We start from the raw sequence: 14,096 nt of genomic DNA on the forward strand, positions 1-14,096 counted from the left end.
CCCTTGACATTTGACCCAATCTATTCTGCCAGTTTTGCTTCCAGGACTCCCTACCCATCCAGCCAAAACGAATGCTTCACTACTCCATGAACAGGCTTCCAGTCAGCTTGTTTGTTCAGCTTAGGATTTCTCTCTCTGCTCTCTATTCCAGGCAGCTCAAGCTTCAAGAAGCTGTCCTTTATTCTGACTATACTCACTTCCCTGCTTACCCTCATCACCTCTTCCCACTCCACACCCTTTCTTATACAAAATCCTTTAGAGGCGGAATCCTACTTTCCTTGTTATTTACTGAAATGCTTTCACACACAGGTACAACTGATAAACCCCACAACCTATTTTCTAATGGGTCTAGCCACTCACAGGGCCCTGGGTTAACAGGGCACATGGTGTGCCAGGCCTGCTCGTGGCAACAACCAAGCCTGGCCCATTTGAACCCAGCTCTCCTCACAGAACTGTGACTTCTGCATAGAGAACAGACCTGTGGTTGCCAAGGGGAAGGTGGGTGAGGGAGGGATGGAGTGGGAGGTTGGGGTTAGCAGAGTATAAATAGAATGGATAAACAACAAGGTCCTACTGTATAGCACAGGGCACTAGAGACAATATCCCATAATAAAGCATAATGGAAAAGAACAGGAAAAAGAATATATATATATATGTATAACTGAATCACTTTGCTGTATACCAGAAGCTAATACCTTGTAAATGAACTATACTACAACAAAAATAAAAATAAACCAGATCTAGATTTTTAAAAAAAAAGCAAACTGTCACTTCTGGTCAAGAGCCCTTCACAGGCTTACATTTTTCTTTTAGATCTGACAGCTGTCAACTGATACCTAGAACAGGCACAGCACAAAGAGACCATTCTGGAAGTATTAGTGGTACGAACAAAACTTTGCACTGGCGAGAACGTCAGAACGTTAGATCAACTTCCTTGTTTCAACAGAAGAAATCAAGGCACAGAGGCTTCCCTGGTGGCGCAGTGGTTGAGAATCTGCCTGCCAATGCAGGGGACACGGGTTCGAGCCCTGGTCTCGGAAGATCCCACATGCCGCGGAGCAACTAGGCCCATGAGCCACAACTACTGAGCCTGCGCGTCTGGAGCTTGTGCTCCGCAACAAGAGAGGCCGCGACAGTAACAGGCCCACGCACCGCGATGAAGAGTGGCCCCCGCTCGCCGCAACTAGAGAAAGACCCAACACAGCCAAAAATAAATAAATAAAAAAAATTCTTTTTTTAAAAATCAAGGCATAGAAAGGGAAGAGGCTCGCCCTAGGTCACACAGCAATAAGGAACCAGAACTAGATCTAGAACTAATGCCTCCTGACTGAAGTTCAGGGCATGCTCCTCTGCACCTTGGAGCCACGCAGATCTAGGGTGAGCAGCCCCAGCTACCAGAGGTCACAACCAAACACGTCACCACCAGTTCAACACGCGTTGCTCTTTCCTCACACTCATCTCAGAGCCTCCTTCGACCTTTCCACAACACAATCTTTCCTCGTCTCTAAGTAACAGTTTTAAAGGTAGGGATCTTCAGCGGCGAGAGGGCTTCCCTGTCAACCGGGTTGGACACAGAAAATACCCGGTCCTGGGTGGGGTTCCCACCGCTAGAGAAGAGGTAGCCTCGGAGCTCCCGGGGTCCGAACTCAGCCTCCGGCCCCGCCCCGGCCCTGCCCTCAAGCGCGCCCGGCCCCGCCCCAAACGCGCCAAGCCCAATCAAGCCTGCAGCCGACTCGCTGCATCGTCACCAGGCCTGGGCGGAGCCGAGCTCCCAATCCCTTCCCCCTCCCTAAGATCCGCCCCATTGGCGTAGACAGTCAGAAAACGCGTCCACTGAGAAGGAAGGGGTGGCCGCCATGGCCCTATCCGCTGAGACAACGCGAGAACGGACACAACTAACTGGCAGATTCTAGACCTCGGTCTTTCCGCGTCCTTCTACGCTTCGCTCCCACTCTTGCCGATCCTGCGCCCGAAGGAGAGCCGGAAAGGCCCCTCTGATCAAGTAAGTCTACGCTGACTTTAGTACTGTTGGCGTCGGTCCAGGGGCGGCTACTGCTACCCCGACAGAGCTCGGGGTGGGATGGGGGTCGGGGGAAGGCCCGAGAAAGGGGCGGGGAGGAGCCGAGCACGTGGAACACCGGCACGACCCTGGCGTGGGTGGCTGGTTGGGCAGGCGAGCTCCGGCTGTGAGGGAGGAATCGGTGGGCGGGTGGAGCTCGCGCGTCTTGTCGGATCTGCCGCCGTAAAGACGGGGGGAGGGGGACCCCGAGTGTCACCGCTCCGTGTCCGCCCTGAAGGAGCGTTTTTCTAAATCCTGATGTGAAGTTGCCACCCAACACCTGCCAGTGGCTGGACTGCGGGCCCTTGGTGGCGGCTTACCTGAAAGTTGAGGTTGAGGTTGATTTTTTCAAACAGGTCAGCATAACAGCTAACGCAAGCGTCTCGTGAGTGCTTAGGCACTGCCAACTGCTTTACAGGCATTAACTAAGCTTTCCATACACCAGCCCAGTGAGGCAGGTGGTAGTGTAATACCTTCGTCAGACGCAGAAGAGCCCTAGTGAGGTTGTTGCTTACCCGAGGTAACTCGCGAACTAGTAAAGTGACGGAGCCGTGGGATGAACCCAAGCTTCCCGAGGTAACCTCCACACCGAGTTACGGTAGCGACAAAGCCACGCCTTCCACTCTAGCGCTCGCCGTGTCCAGGAAGCCTCGTCGTCTCCCCAGTTATCCTTAGAAACCATGACACCCCGTCCCCCTGGACGGGCGTGGTGTGGTCCACAGACCTTGGCAGACGCAGAAACAGCCCAAAGGAAAGAAGACTGAGGCCACTGCTTCCTGGAGGAAACAAAAGTCCAGAGCCCCACACTCCAGTTTTAAATAACGGTGGAGATTGTAGTTGAGGTGGTGTCCTGGGGCCGGACCAGCAGGGGTGGAATGCCGTTTCCCCCACGCAGTGTGTCTTTCTGGGCACCATGCTTGGCCCTCTAAGCTTCCGTTTCCTCATTTGTGAGGTAGAGTTTTAAATAAACGCCGACGCAGGGTGGCCACGGCAAGCCCCCTGTGGAGGCCATTTTGCGTAGGGCTTTTCAAACCAGTGGCGTTAGTGTTTTCCACGCTGCAGTCCAGTATCCTGTATAATCCCCATGAACCTGTCGCTGGATATTTAGGATGTGCCTCACTCATAAATGGTATAGTATTGCTGTAGTAGAAAATCTTTTTTTGTTTGGGGGATGTAATTCACATACCATAACATTCTCCGTTTTACAGTGTACGGTTCGGCAGGTTTTGTAGAATATTCGCAAGGTGCGACCATCTTACTCCAGAACATTTTCATCACCCCAAAAATAAGCACTGTGGCCCCGGCGCGGCCTAGGCCGAGGCATTGTTAGGCTCCAGGCCTGGGGCCACGGGCCACGTGCTCGGCAGGATGTTGAGGCGGCTGCTCGGGTGCGAGCAGTGGAGCCTCCGCTCCGTGCTGAATTTCGGCTGTGGGCCGCAGCCGAGACCGGGCCCACCTCTCACAGAGGCCGGGAGGGAGGCTGCCCGCCACCCCACAAGCCTGAGGCCCCCAGGCCGGGCCTTTTCTGGGTGGCACCGTCGGAACTTGGCGGCCAGGCCCAGAAGGGCGTCTTGTGGGAGGGGAAGGAAGCGGTACCCGGAAACTGGGCCGCTCAAACCGGAAGCAGTTTGGAGAGCTGTGCCAAGTCTTCGGCGCGCCTGCGCAGAAAATTGCCCGGCTGGGAGGCAGAGCCGACTCTCCTGCGAGAGGGTCTCCGCAGAGACCCCAGATTTGAACAAGGGCCGGAAAAACCGCCGAGGAGTGTGCCGAACTTAAGGATTATCGGTGTGCCACCACAGTTGAGACTTGCGGCCGAAGGAACCATTGTAGAAATGAAACGGGATGACCTCACAGTGACATCAACATCAAGGAATGGAGAAGCTAAGCAGCTACCTGAAGTAGAAAGGACAAGTCAGCACACCCATCCGCTGGACCTGTTATTTCATGGCGAACCCACTTACAGAGAGCTACCCTGGGTGCTGTGCAAACAACGCTCATCTGGAGGAAACTGCTGGCAGTTTTGAAAAGCAGAAAGTAAAGGATATAAAGACTGTATTTTCAGAATTTATCACTACTGAAATGCTATTTCAGAGCAAAGCTTCAGAGGTATACACTGGTGCCTATCAAAATATACAAAAGATTGATGAGGAGACTTGAGGTTTTCAGAAGCTCTAGGTATTCACCCGATTATCCATCTCACTTGTATATTGTAAGAGCAAATTCAAAGTTGCCTTTTCAGAGATTTGTTTAGCTAAGTGTCTGCAACAGAACAGGTGTCCACTTGTGGACTAAGGGGATCAGCAAGAAGAAGATGAATTAGACATTACAGAATAAGAAAATTAATTTTCCTCAGTACATGTCTCATTTCCATTTTTATCTTAATATGACTCAGAATTCAGGATTGCTGAATTATAAAACTTTATTCTGGCTTGCTATGCTAAACATCAAAATGGAATGCTACTGAAAATAGGGGAGAAAAATGGAAGGATATGTATGCTGATCCAAAATGAAGGTTTTAAAAAATATTACACAGCCAGTCATTTCAGCTTCCTACCTAGTGATATATAATCTTTTTGTATAACTCCCACACTTTTTTTTTTTAAGATTATGGGTTTCAAAGTATTTCATATTAATGTACTGTACTTGCTTGGGAGTCCTATAGTAAAGTAGATATCAAAAACCAAAAGATCTACCAATTCCATTTAGCTTCTTTTAGACTGACTCTGCAAAAGGATCCTATCTAGTCATTTTGATTAAATATAAATTCTATCCCATGAAGATTTAAATAAAAAGACAAGTTTTCTTTTCTTGAAAAAACTTTTACTGAAACATGAAGTTTCATCATTTGATCTGTAAATTTACCTTTCAACAAGTGTATAATCAAACAGAATAAAGGAAATATGACACCAATATATCCATGTTTTACAAATGAACAAAGCATAAATTTTAGTTTAGAGTCACATTCAACTTGATTCTGGCTTTAAAACAAAACTGCTGTCATACTCATAGAGTACAGACTTGTGGTTGCCAGGGGGGAGGGGCGGGGGGAGGTTGGGGTTAGCAGGTGTAAGCTGTCATATATAGAATGGATGGATAAACAACAAGATCCTACTGTATAGCACGGAGAAGTATATTCAATATCCTATGATAAACCATAATTGAAAAGGATATTTAAAAAAGAATATATATGTATAACTGAATCATTTTGCTGTATGGCAGAAATTAACACGTTATAAATCAACTATACTTCAATTTAAAAAAATTTTTTTAAACTGTTGTCATACTAAAGTACTATAAATGGTACTACATCCTTTGGAAAGCTAGTAATTTGGTGGAATGTTGCCTAGAAAAACATAAACTAGAACACATGGAACACCATAAATCATTTAAAATTCTATAACAATTTTTCTAAGCTACCACCTAGATAATAAAAAGATATAACAGTTATTCTTGGAAACATAAAACAATTTAATCAGAGTCTTTATCAACTCATGTGGGGTAACTGGAAAAAGCAATTATTCATAACAGAAAAGTAGACTTTCGAGAAGCTATAAAAAAAGGACCTGAACCTTTAAACTCCCTGTTCTGTAACCCCTCTTCCTTCAGCACCTGGAAAACCATTTCTCTCTTTCTCCCTCTCTGGATTTGCCTATTCTGGAGATTTCATATACATCAAATAAATAATACAGTGTGTGGCCTTTTGTGTCCCACTTCTTTTATTTAGTATAGTGTTTTCAAGGTTCATCCACATTGTAGCATGCCTCAGTACTACATTCTTTTTATGGCTGAATAACATTCTTTTGTATGGATGTGCTGTATTTTGTTTATTGAGTCATCAGTTGATGGAAATTTGGATTGTTTACACTTTGGGGCAATTATGAATAATGCTGCTATGAATATTACTGTCCAGATTTTTGTATGGCCATATGTTTTCATTTCTGCTGGATTTTGCTATGGTAACTCTATGTCGAACCTTTTGAGGAACTGCCAAACTGTTTTCCAAAGTGACTGCAGCATTTGCGTTCCCACCAGCAGTGTATGAGAGTTCCAATTTCTCCACATTCTCACCAATACTTGTCATTTGTGTTAGTTTTTTTTTTTATTATAACAATCCTGGTAGGTATAAAGTGGTATCTTATTGTGGTTCTTATTTTCATCTACCTATTGACTAATGATGAGCATCTTTTCGTGTTCTAAGTGGCCATTTGTATATCTTTGAAAAAATGTCTTCAGATTTTTTTCCTTATTTTTTAATTGAGTTATTTTTTTCTTGTTGAGTTTATATATTCTGGATACTAGATCCTTATCAAATGTACGATTTAAAAATATTTTCTCCCATTCTGTGGGTTGTCCTTTCACTTTCTTTTTTTTTTTTAAAGTGAATGGTGATTGTTTCTTTTTTTAATTTATTTTATTTTTGGCTGCATTGGGTCTTTGTGGCTGTGCGCGAGCTTTTCTCTAGTTGTGGCGAGCGGGGCCTACTCTTCGTTGCAGTGCACAGGCTTCTCGTTGCTGTGGCTTCTCTTGTTGCACAGCATGGGCTCTAGGTGCGCGGGCTCAGTAGTTGTGCCTCGCGGGCTTAGTTGCTCCATGGCATGTGGGATCTTCCCGGACCAGGGCTCAAACCCATGTCCCCTGCATTGGCAGGTGGATTCTTAACCACTGCGCCACCGGGGAAGCCCCCTTTTCACTTTCTTGATAGTGTGCACAAAAGTTTTTACTTTTGATGAAGTCTACTTAATCTATTTTTTCTTGTGCTTTGGGTGTCATATTTAAGAAACCATTGCTTATTGAAAGTTCATGATGATTTATACCTTTGTTTTCTTATAAAAGTCTTACAGTTTTAGAGCTTGAATCAATGAGTTAATTTTCATATATGATGTGAAGTAGGGATTGGATTCATTCTTTTGCAGGTGAGTGTCCAGGTGTCCAAGCAGTTGAAAAGATTATTCTTTCCCCCACTGAATGGTCTTGGTCAAAAATCAATTGGCATAGATATATCGGTTTATTTGTGGACTCTCAGTTCTACTCCATTGATCTATGTTGCTATCCTTGTGCCAGTACCAGTGTCTTGATTACTGTAGCATTGAAATTGGAAAGTGTGAGTCCTCCAACTTTGCTTTTTTTCCAAGATTGTTTTCACTCTTCTGTGTCCCTTGCATTTCCATATGATTTTCAGGATCAGCTTGTCGATTTCTCCAAAGATGGCAGTTGGAATTTTGATAGTGGTTGTGTTAAATCTGTACATCAATTTGTAGACCATGTTAAGTCTTCCAATCCATGACATGGATGTCTTCCCATTTATGTAGGTCCTCTTTAATTTCTTTCAACAATGTCTTATGCTTTCAGTGTACAAGTTATGCACTTATTTGTTAAGTTCATTCCTAAATACTTTATTCTTTTTGATGCTAATGTAATGTCATGCTAGTGTATGGTTTTGTATTAATTTCATTTTTAGATTATTCATTGCTAGTGTATAGATGTACAATTGATTTTTTATACATTATTTATTTACTTATCTTTGGCTTCGTTGGGTCTTCATTGCTGCGCGCGGGATTTCTCTCGTTGTGGTGAACGTGGGCTACTCTTCATTGCATGCGCGGGCTTCTCATTGCGGTGGCTTCTCATTGTGGAGCACAGGCTCTAGACTCACGGGCTTCAGTAGCTGTGCCACTCAGGCTCAGTAGTTGTGGCTCGCGGGCTCTAGAGCGCAGGCTCAGTAGTTGTGGCGCCTGGGCTTAGTTGCTGCGCAGCATGTGGGATCTTCCCAGACCAGGTCTCGAACCTGTGTCCCCTGCATTGTTAGGCGGGTTCTTAATCACTGCGCCACCAGGGAAGCCCTGATTTTTATATATTAATCTTGTATCCTGCAACCTTGCTTAAATCATTTATTAGCTCCAGTAGTTTTTGTGTGTGTGGATTCTTTAGGATTTTCTGTATGTATAACATCATGTCATCTGCCAATAGAAATAGTTTTACTTCTTCCTTTCCTGTTTGCATGCCTTTTATTTCTTTTTCTTGCCTAATTGCCCCTGGCTAGAACTTCCAGTACAATGTTGAATGGAAATGCTAAGAACAGACATCCTTGTCTTGTTCCTAACCTTAGGAGAAAAGCTTGCAGTCTTTCACTATTATGATGTTAGCTGTAGGGTAGATGCCCTTTATCAAGTTGTGGAAGTTACTTCTGTGCCTAGTTTTTGTCATGACAGGGTATTGGATTTTGTCTGGTGTTTTTTCTGCATCTCTTGAGAAAATCACGTGGAGGTTTTTCCCCTCATTTATTCTGTTAATATGGTGTATGGCATTGATTGGTTTTCGTATGTTGAACTTGGGGTAAATCCTACTTGGTCATGGTGTATTATCCTTTTTATATGCATCTAGATTTGGTTTGCTAGGATTTGGTTGAGGATCTGTGGCTGTGTCCATAAGGTAGGTTGATCTATAGTTTTCTTGTCTTGTGATACCTCTGTCTGGTTTTGGCAACAGAGGACTACTAGCTTTAGAAAGTAAATATCTTGCATATAATTCTTACAACCTTTTGGATTATTTTCTTCATATCTATTCCCAGAAGAAGGCATGTACATTTAAATTACTTGATAATTATTGCTCAGTCATTTTCCAAAAAGTTAAATCATGTTTGTTTATTTGTTTGAGATTAACATTGTCTTTCTAGACTAATGGTCTCTTAGAAATTATTATTCTTTATCCTTCAAGTACTTGAAAGCTTGTGTAAAAGGCAAAGCCAAGCTCAGCCTACCACAACACATTTAATGTCTGTGCCTGGCAGAGTGGCTCCAGAGGAGCTGGGATTCAACATTTCACCCAGAAAATTATAATTGAGCGCTTCCTGTCTAGAGCAGGGTTTCTTAACCTCAGCACTATTTGGGGCTGGATAATTTGTTGTAAGGTGCTGTCCTGTATTGTAGGATGGTTAGCAGCATCCCTGGCTTCTACCCACTAAATGCCATAGCAGCCCACCCTTCCCTGCCGCCAAGCTGTGGCAAACAAAAATGTCCCTGGACGTTGCCAAATGTCCCCTGGTGGGTGAAGTTGCCCTTGGTTGAGAAACACCAATCTAAAAACTGATTGTGCTGACTTCATATTACTGTCCAATAAAATTGTCTCAATTTTGAATTTTAATCTTTGCTATATATATATATTTGGCTTTGGAGCCACATTTGTCTCACTCTGTTACCATGTGCTGGTGACTTTCAAATCTATATCTTTAGCCTCATTTTCCCTCTGAATTCCCAGACCCCTATTTACAAACATCTTGAGATTGGTTTGTTCAAAATCAGGCTTACTGTCTTCATTCCCCAAACAGCTCCTCCTCCTTGTCTTTCAGGTCAGAACACTACCAGTTATTCATTTATCAGGTTTCAGCTGCTCTCTCTCCACCTCTCCCATGAAACTCACCTCTAAATCTTTCTAAATTCAGGGTTCTCTATCCCAAGTATCACTTCCATGTTGGTGGGTTCATGTAACCTGAGTTGCTACAGCAGTCCTTAACTTCCAACTTATTCCCTCCACCGCTGCCCTTCTAAAATGCAGGTTTAGTCATGTTACTCAGCGAACTTACCGAGCACCCAGAGACCTCAGCATCTGACCCTGCCTGCCTCTCTAGCCTAATCTCCCAGCCCCTGTACTTTAGGCTGTGGCCATACCAAACTGCTTGCAGGCCCCTCACTCTGCCAACCTTGCCTGACAGACTGGGTTCAAACTCACTGTCCCCTCTGGCTCTTCCATTCAGAGCCATCACTCCCTTCTCTCCCACTGCAGTGCCTGCACCTGTGCTTGTGTGAGGTGGTGGTTTAGAAATATTGTCTTTGGCCAAAACCAGCACTCACCAATTTATTTCATTATTTACCATGTCCTTCTGATAGTGCAGTGCTCTACTGAGGACAGTGGTGCAAGTGGGCCAATGGCCCTGCCTCCTAATGGGTGATCTGACGCCTTTGACTCGCCGTTACCTATGCTTTTCCACTATTCATGCATCATTTCATAACTAAAGCAGACTGGAATCATGTACAGAATGTGCAATCTAAATAAGTTTTCTTTTTTTGTAGAGTTGGTTGGTAATAATGATAATCTTATGTCAGTATGGCTTATTTTTCTTACCAGTTTTCTTATCACCATCCATACGTATTTCCCTTCCTGTGCATAGTGCCTTTAACCTGTAACGTAACTAATTAATAAATACAGCTTTATTCTTTGTCTGAGGCTTAAGATAATTGATCCAAAGGGAAACCTATGCATGTGGTATTCAGGAGCCATTAAAGTGGTTGCTGAGGAAAATGAATAAAATTATTATATTTTTGGATGGGGATGGGGCAGTGGTAGAATTTCAGAGAAAGGAAATACAGATAGGTGAAAGAGCATACTAGGAACTAGGGAGAGATCATGAGCTCACTTTGGAACATGGTCTGTGAAAGTAGACAGGAGGCAGCCTTTTTATAAGAACTTGATGCTAGGTTAGAGATGAAACGGTGTTTGCAGGTGAGATTGTATTAAGTATAAAATGAAGAGGATCTAGGACAGAACGTTGTTAAACACAGAGTGGGTGGCCCAAGAGAAACTAGAGAAGGATTAACTTGACAAGTACGAGGAGAACCAAGAGAAAGATATTCCAGAAACCTAGGGAAGAGTGAAGCTTTGTGGTGTCATGTGTTGTAGGAATAAGGGCTAAAAAGAGACCACTAACTTTGGCAAGTAGGGGATCATTAACCTCAGCAAGAGCATTTTAGCAGAACGGTGAGGATGGAGGAGGCCTGACTACAGTGAGTTGAAGAATGATTGGAAAATAAAGAAGTGGAGTGTGTACATATAGACCATGCTTCCAGAACATTTCTGTTCCTTTTGGGTTGGAAGTGGAGCACATACAAATGAAAAACCTGAGCGTGTTTATAAGCTGAGATAAGGAGAGGGGGAGATTGATTAAACATATGTGAACACAGATGTCTGCAGAGTTTGAGAAGGAAATGAGATCAACACCCAGGAGGGATGGGTTTGCCTGGAAAAGGCACAGGGACACTTGTTTCTCCAAGACAAAAAGGAAGATGATAAGAATTAGTAAAGGCAGGCCTTTGTGGAGGGGATGAAAAAGAAGTTGGGGGTATTTGTACTGGTAACATCTCTCTTCTGGGTCAGGTAGGGAGCTATGCTGTCTACTAAGTGTGACCAGGAGGAAGTGGGAAGGGATTTTAGGAGAGTGATAACACCCTGGATTGTCGGGAGTGAATCAGACTAGGAATAAATAAAACTAGGTCAATTTATAATGTCCCAGCAGAGGATGAAAGTGAGACATTTGTGATGACTCCAAGTCGGCATGGCTATATTGATGAGCTTTAGTGGTGCTTATTCGTTCTGGCACAGGACTAGAGAGTGGCTGGTTAAACTAATCCAGGTTGTGGAGTCTGCTTCCCACTGACTCTGAAGCAGGCAAATCAAGGACTTTATTACAGAATTCATGAAATGTTTGGTTAAGTACTATACTCACTAAATATCTCTTCCTTTGTATCGAATAGCCCCAACTCACAATCATAGGTTGACACAGAAGTCGTTGGGTAAATACTGAATTCTGGAATGTAGGTCCAGACTTCTGGTGCTCTGTTTGATGCTAACAGGCACTTCCTACTCAAAAGTAGAAGTTGGAAAATAAAAGCAAATAGATTTTCTAATCTATTCTTTGGTTGCATTCAGCCCTAGAAATTTTTTTCTAATTTTGTTAACGGCATTTGAATATACTTTTAATGTGTATTCGGTAAGATGTCACAGTGTCTCCACTGAGTGGGGAAAGGATCACCAGGTGTTGGGAAAGCATGAAACTCGCAGCAGCTCGTCTGTGTACTACAGTTCAGTCTCTTTAAGAATTCCTAATGTGATTCCCAGTGTTAAAACAACTGATGATTTGATGATTAAGTGATAAATTCAGGCCATACAAGATAAGACTTGAAAAAGCCACTCGAAATAGTTAGTTATGGCAACATCAGTGCCTTTAAAACATCATTCCTTATTTCAACAAATGCATGTGCGCATCCTTCCCTTTAACAGCTAGTGTACTTCAGGAAACTAAAACACTCTCTAAAGCACATTGAGAAGTCACATGCCACTGGCCCCATTTAATTTGTTCACAATTTTTCCTGCTTGATACTGAAACTGAGGAAGAGATAGTGTTCACGATTAACTATTCTCTATGAATAGGGATGTGGGTGGATCAAAAGAAAAATTATTATATGCTCTGGAGTTAATCTGGTTAAGGAAAAGAAGACTAGCTTCGGAGGGTTCTCATGCCAGGCTCAGACTGTTGTTGGAAAGTAATTGTGAGAGTCTGTCAACACGTCACACAGTGACCTGGGGAATAGAGGTTGGCAGGTTGTCGGGCCAGGCATCAGCTGTGAGGTAAGAGGACTGCAGCCAGAGAGATGGCTACAGACGCGTTGGGTTTTATTTGTGTGTCCACCTGGTGGCAGTCCTACAGGTAAGGCTTGGTGGCGGCTTTAATGATAACCCATGTTGGGCCATCCTTTTGCCTAGTTTTGAGCATGAAGGAACTATCAAGAAGCAAACAGAAGAGAGAGGTGTGCACATGTGCATTTGTATGTAATTTTCTTTCTTTTTCTCTTTTAGCAGCTGAAATGCATAAAAGCAGGGGGCAGAGTAGAAGACATGGGAGAAGGAGCCACCGACACAACCCTTGGTTCAGACAGCATGGTTCTAATGAGAGGCAAGTGCTGTTGCCCAGTGTCTTACTAGCGTTGACAGCACCCTCACAGGCACATGACTCCCTGGGGGTCTCAGCAAAATGCAGGCTCTGAGGTCGGGCCGACTAGAGTCTGTGCTTCTCACATGCTCCCAAGGGGGTGTCTGCTGGGGGCCAGCCTGCCTGCCACACTTTGAGTAGTGAGGAGGTGGCCACACTTGTCTTTCTTTTCATTGTGACCATGACTTCTGGCTGGAGCCTTAGCCACAGGCTTAGAAGTAAACATTATCTGATACAACTGGGGAGCTCTTTCTCCATTTTTTAGTCTTTCTTCTTTTTTTTCAGCCTATGAAAGTAGCTTTCTGGAAACCTAATTTCATTAATTCAGCCTAAATCCTAAGTAAGGCTATATAATATATAATACGATAGAGTATTTAATAAACACAAAAAGGTATAAAGAATAATACAATGAATATTAGGTACCTACCACCCAGCTTGAAAAATAAAACAGTGTATACTTAGGTGAAATCCCCATAATAAATATTTTCCACACTCTACTTATCTAATCTCAGAACATGATTCACCCCACCCCACCCCAGGAGAGGATACCTCTTCACAGTTCAGGGCTGCTGACGTGACTTCTGGCCATAGGAAGTCTTTGCACAGCCCTCTCCTCACCAAAGGAGACCCGTATGCCAATTCCAAAAGTCTTTCACACTCCAGATCTCCTTTTAAAATGGACAGATTTCTAGCTATAGGGTCAGAAGATGTCGAATGCCAGTATGCTTCTCTAGAACAGATTAACTCAAACAGAAAAAAAAAAAAGCATCAGAATGTTGTGGAAGAAACAAGGGCTTTGGAATTAGGAAGTCTGGGTTTGACGCTGTACGTTTTCCTGTGTGAAATTGGTCAAGCTACTTAATCACCCACCCTGAGTCACTCTTCTTGTACCATACTTCTCTTGTGAGGTTCGTAATAATGTATGTAAAGGCCCATCAGGCTGCCTGTCTCTGAGTAGGCCCTGTGTATATGGTGGACCTCATTTGGTGCAGAATAATAGGGACTCTGAACCAAAGTCCCCAACATGACCCATACTGTAGAAAGATCAGGACAGGTACTCAATGTTTGTATGTTTTATGAGGAGAACCATGGATACTCTTTGGGCCCCAGGCTTTCCCTCAAGAGCGCGTCGTGCAGCAAACTGTGATCTGCACAGGGAGAGAGTCTTGATTCAGCTTGGCAGAGTCACGTGGAAGCCGGCTGGACAGCCACCTTCCGGGCTCCCTGTGGAAAGAATGGGGCAGCGGTCCTTGAGCTAGAGATGTAGACCTTTGTTAT

At 44.0% G+C, this 14,096-nt stretch overlaps 1 protein-coding gene and 1 pseudogene across 6 annotated transcripts in view; both read left to right on the forward strand.

Moving 5' to 3' along the window:
- Nucleotides 1-1,792: 1,792 nt before the first annotated feature.
- The window catches only part of DCAF4 (DDB1 and CUL4 associated factor 4), a 41,927-nt gene continuing 29,623 nt past the window's right edge, over nucleotides 1,793-14,096 (forward strand). For 3 of the 6 annotated variants that reach the window (XM_022566547.2, XM_022566542.2, XM_022566545.2), the window contains exons 1-2: nucleotides 1,793-2,002; nucleotides 12,686-12,782. In XM_022566547.2, coding sequence (XP_022422255.1) covers nucleotides 12,694-12,782 — 89 coding nt within the window. In that variant the 5' untranslated portion in view covers nucleotides 1,793-2,002; nucleotides 12,686-12,693. The remainder of the gene's footprint in view (nucleotides 2,003-12,685; nucleotides 12,783-14,096) is intronic. The other 3 variants (XR_002643544.2, XM_022566546.2, XM_022566544.2) reach the window with 2 other exon arrangements.
- On the forward strand, nucleotides 3,564-4,402 carry LOC111170926 (CBY1-interacting BAR domain-containing protein 1 pseudogene; annotated as a pseudogene).

This window comes from Delphinapterus leucas, chromosome 2 (genome assembly GCF_059928025.1).
Source record: "Delphinapterus leucas isolate spDelLeu-1000000601 "Yukka" chromosome 2, BTC_Dleu_Yukka2, whole genome shotgun sequence".
NCBI lineage: Eukaryota > Metazoa > Chordata > Mammalia > Artiodactyla > Monodontidae > Delphinapterus > Delphinapterus leucas.